At 33.6% G+C, this 4,060-nt stretch overlaps 1 protein-coding gene across 1 annotated transcript; it reads left to right on the top strand.

Moving 5' to 3' along the window:
- The first annotated feature begins 1,089 nt into the window (after nucleotides 1–1,089).
- Nucleotides 1,090–3,844, top strand: LOC132645906 (acetylajmalan esterase-like). Its single transcript, XM_060363161.1, has 5 exons — nucleotides 1,090–1,378; nucleotides 1,678–1,893; nucleotides 1,984–2,132; nucleotides 2,924–3,197; nucleotides 3,514–3,844. The coding sequence occupies exons 1-5, from the start codon at nucleotides 1,090–1,092 to the stop codon at nucleotides 3,729–3,731; spliced, it is 1,146 nt and encodes a 381-aa protein (XP_060219144.1). The 3' UTR covers nucleotides 3,732–3,844.
- Nucleotides 3,845–4,060: the final 216 nt, after the last annotated feature.

Below are 4,060 nucleotides of genomic sequence, written 5' to 3'. Positions count from 1 at the left end.
TATGCAGGTCAAGAAGATCCGTACAAGTGAGAATCCTTCAGATATGTTGACCAAGGTGGTACCAAAAGACAAGTTCGAGCTATGCAAGGAACTTGTCGGCATGCACTCAAACTAGAAGCCCGGCGTTGCCTCCTTCAGGTGAATGAGACTGGAAGGGGAGATTCATGAAGTCCAGCCCGTTGGTGGTAATTGGCATGTGCCAATTTAGTTGGCTACAAATTGAACTTGGAGAGCAAGGAAAAAATTGTGGAAGACAACTTTTTCATTCTTTTCCTTTTTCTATTTTTGTGCTTAGAGGCCAAGTATTTTTCTCCTATAAAAGGAGGAGCTCCCTCACTTCTTTAAACACACCAACAAAGAGAGAAAGAAAAGTGAGGCATTCACAAATAAGAAAATAGTCTGTGAGGAAAAATAAAGAGTGTGAGCGATATTGTAGTGAGGTGGGAAAATCTTAAAAGAGGGTTATTTCTTTTGAGTGTGTAGTGGTCTTCGGAATATTTTACCCAGACCTACAAAGTGTAAAAAATCCTTGCTATAGTGATATCAGTTGCTCCTCTTGGCCTGTGGTTTTTTCCTTTTGGGTTTCCACGTAAAAATCTTGGTGTCATTATCGCTCTCTTTTTATTCTTGTTGATTAACCATATCACGGTGCTGCATTATTATTCCGCTGTAAATACCGGGAATATTATTTCTGTGACGGGTTTATTCCCAAAAACATAATTATGTGACTATTTATGAAATTTATCCTAAAAGTCCGTCCAATAATGAGCCCAGAAGAACTCTCAACACAATGAGCCCAAAAGAACATTGTGTTGAGATGGCTAATATAACGTGTAGGCTATGTGGTTGGCCAAATCAAAATCATTCAATGAAACGTCAGTAGTTTGTTAAACATGGTCAACTAAAATTGAAACTAAAAAAGAACTGAGTGATCTTGGTTCAAGAAAAACAGACAAAGATGGAACAATTAAAGAGTTGGTCACCTAAACAAGAATTTAGCAATATGTACACTACCTCACTCAACATAACATAAATATAATGTACTAGCTGCTATCATAATTCTTGAGATATTTCATTACTAATTGAGCTATGGCATTGACCATTCAGGTGCTTCTCTTACAAGTTCTTACCATTGTTTTTTTCTTGGTTCTTTTGAAGAGTGACGCTCAGCTAATGGTTGAAGTTCCTCCATTGATGAAATGCAAATTTGATAAAATATATCAGTTGGGTGATTCACTTTCTGATACTGGAAACTTCATCAGAGAGAGCTTCCTCGGAGCATTCTCTCCATTTGCAAAACTTCCTTATGGTCAAAACTTTCCCCAGAATAAATCAACTGGACGATGTTCTGACGGTTTGCTCATGATCGATTTCATAGGTACACAACTTCTTTATCTTAGGATTTTCCAATTTTTTCGTGAAGCTTTAATTGGCCATGATAAACCTTTGAATTTGAGTTAATTTCACGCGTCCACTGAACTCTATCCATTTTATCCGTCACAAAACTGCCTTAAACCTTTGAATTTGAGGTTAATTTCACGAGTGTCCACTGAACTTTATCCATTTTATTCGTCGCAAACCTGCCTTTTGTATCATTAAAGTCATCGAACTTTACCCGTTGTATCACTAAAGTGCTCACTTTTTAATGGATACTTTATGCTATGTCAATATCTACAGCACAGGGATGTGGTCTTCCTCTGCTAAATCCCTACAAGGATCAAAATGCGAATTTTACACATGGAGCAAATTTTGCAGTAGCAGGAGCTACTGCTTTACCAACTGAAATCATGGTAGAGAAGAAGATTAGTTCTAATTCACTGATCACCAATAGTTCATTAAGTGTGCAACTTGATTGGATGTTTTCTCATTTCAAATCCACATGCTCTAGTGCTGGTAATTATATTTAAAAGGAATTATAATTGATATTACAATCTAATGCTTCTGTTTTCCTTCTACTTATTTATTTTCCTTGTTTTTTGCTAGATTGCTCAGAAGACCTAAAAAGGGCACTTTTCCTGGTTGGAGAAATAGGAGGAAATGAAATTAATTATGGTTTATTGCAGGGTAAACCCATAGAAGAGTTGAGAGCTATGGTCCCTGAAATTGTTCAGATCATTATTAATGCTGTTAAAGTATGTGTTCTCATTTTCTCTGTTTTTAATATATGAAACTTAGATGTTTATATTTAACAACATTAAAATTTATGTGTATTGATTTAATATTTGCACTAAATCCATAAATGTATGATATACAGTCAAACCTCTCTATAACAGCATCGTTGGTTTGAAAATTTTTGGTTGTTATAGAGAATGACTGTTATACACCTATAACAACATTGATATTTAAATAATATTTTGCTGTTATAGGCAAAAAAGATCATAAAATCTAATTTTTTATTTTTAATTGTCAAATTCTAAGCTTAATCACACTTTGTATAATGAAGAAAATCTATTAATAATGAATATATATATATATATATATATATTCAAACGATATTCTTTGTCGTAAATAGTGTATTAAAGGATCAAATATTTGCTCAAAAATCTCTACACTTATTATTGGTAATCATAGATATTCTATTTTTATAAAGATGATTAATTATTATATTACAAAAAAATAAAAAAGATAGTTGTTATATGTGAGGTAATTTTACAAAGAGAGTATTGTTATAAAGTTGGTTGTTGCTGTTAGACAGAAGTAAAATATAACATAAAAAATCGTTCCTGGAAAAAGTTGGTTGTTACAGAAAGGTACTGTTATATACGGATGTTATTATAGAGGTGTCTGACTATACATATTTTACATACATTTTACTTAGCAGTAGTTAACCAGAATGTACATTTTTCATCTCAATTTGTGATTAATGCTCCGTCTATCGACCAAAATTATTTTGCTAATTAGTACTCCTCAATACTTCTTTCAGGCAGTCATTGGATTTGGGGCTGTCCGAATTGTTATTCCTGGAAATTTCCCAATTGGTTGTATACCAAATTTGCTAACAACGTTTTCTACCACTAATTCAACTGCCTACAATGAGTACCATTGCTTGAAAGATTTAAATAACTTAGCAATCTTCTACAATGATCATTTGCAAAAAGCCATTCAAGACCTGAAGAAGGACTCTCCAAAAATTATACTCATTTATGGTGACTATTATAATGCGTATCAATGGCTTCTGAAAGATGCCACAAATCTTGGTAAGTATAGTGCTCAAAATTCAATCTTTTTCTATTTTAAAATTTTTATCCCTAATTTTTTTCGTTTAACAAAAAATTGTTTGCTCTAAGTTCTTACTTAAATTTCATAAATTGATTCTTTCCCCACCAATTTTTCTTCCCGAGCACCCCTCTTGAAGTGATCGATTTGTGCTTTCTAAGAATAAATTCGTAACATACAATAAATTTGACAAATTTATATACTATAATTTTCGACGATGGGAGTTTAATTATACTCCCTTCAATATAAGTAACTTAAAGCCACATGTAATGACACTTATTTGATTGAAATGTGCAGGATTTGGAAAAAATTCTCTACAAAAAGCTTGTTGTGGAATAGGGGGAGATTATAATTATGACAAAAGTAGAATATGTGGAGCTCCTGGAGTGCCAATCTGTGGTAAACCTGGTACTTTCATAAGTTGGGATGGAGTTCATTTGACACAAGCAGCATATAAATGGTTGACAAAATGGCTAATTGATGACACGTTACCTAAATTGAATTGCCAAGTTTAGGATTTCTTTTCTTTTTTCTTGGCAAAGTTCATTAATCAGAATGTATATTAAAATAGCCTTCTGATTTCTTTCTCTGTATAGAGCAGTGCATAACCAAGACCAAGCAATTTTCATTTTTAGTAGAAACGACGGCTGACCCTTTTTTTGCGCGGATTGCCCTTCTTTTGGGGTGGTCTTTAAATTTTGCCCCTCATATTTGTGGTCTTTAAATTATGCCCCTCATATTGCTGGTCTTTAATTTTTACCCTTCGTGTTGCAACCTTGAGCGTTCACGCAGAAATCATGAGGTTCTGGGTTCGAACCCCTGCTCAAGCATAAATTAAAAAAAA

This window comes from Lycium barbarum, chromosome 6, assembly GCF_019175385.1.
Source record: "Lycium barbarum isolate Lr01 chromosome 6, ASM1917538v2, whole genome shotgun sequence".
Classification (NCBI taxonomy): Eukaryota; Viridiplantae; Streptophyta; class Magnoliopsida; order Solanales; family Solanaceae; genus Lycium; species Lycium barbarum.
This window is presented reverse-complemented; position numbering and strand designations above follow the sequence as displayed.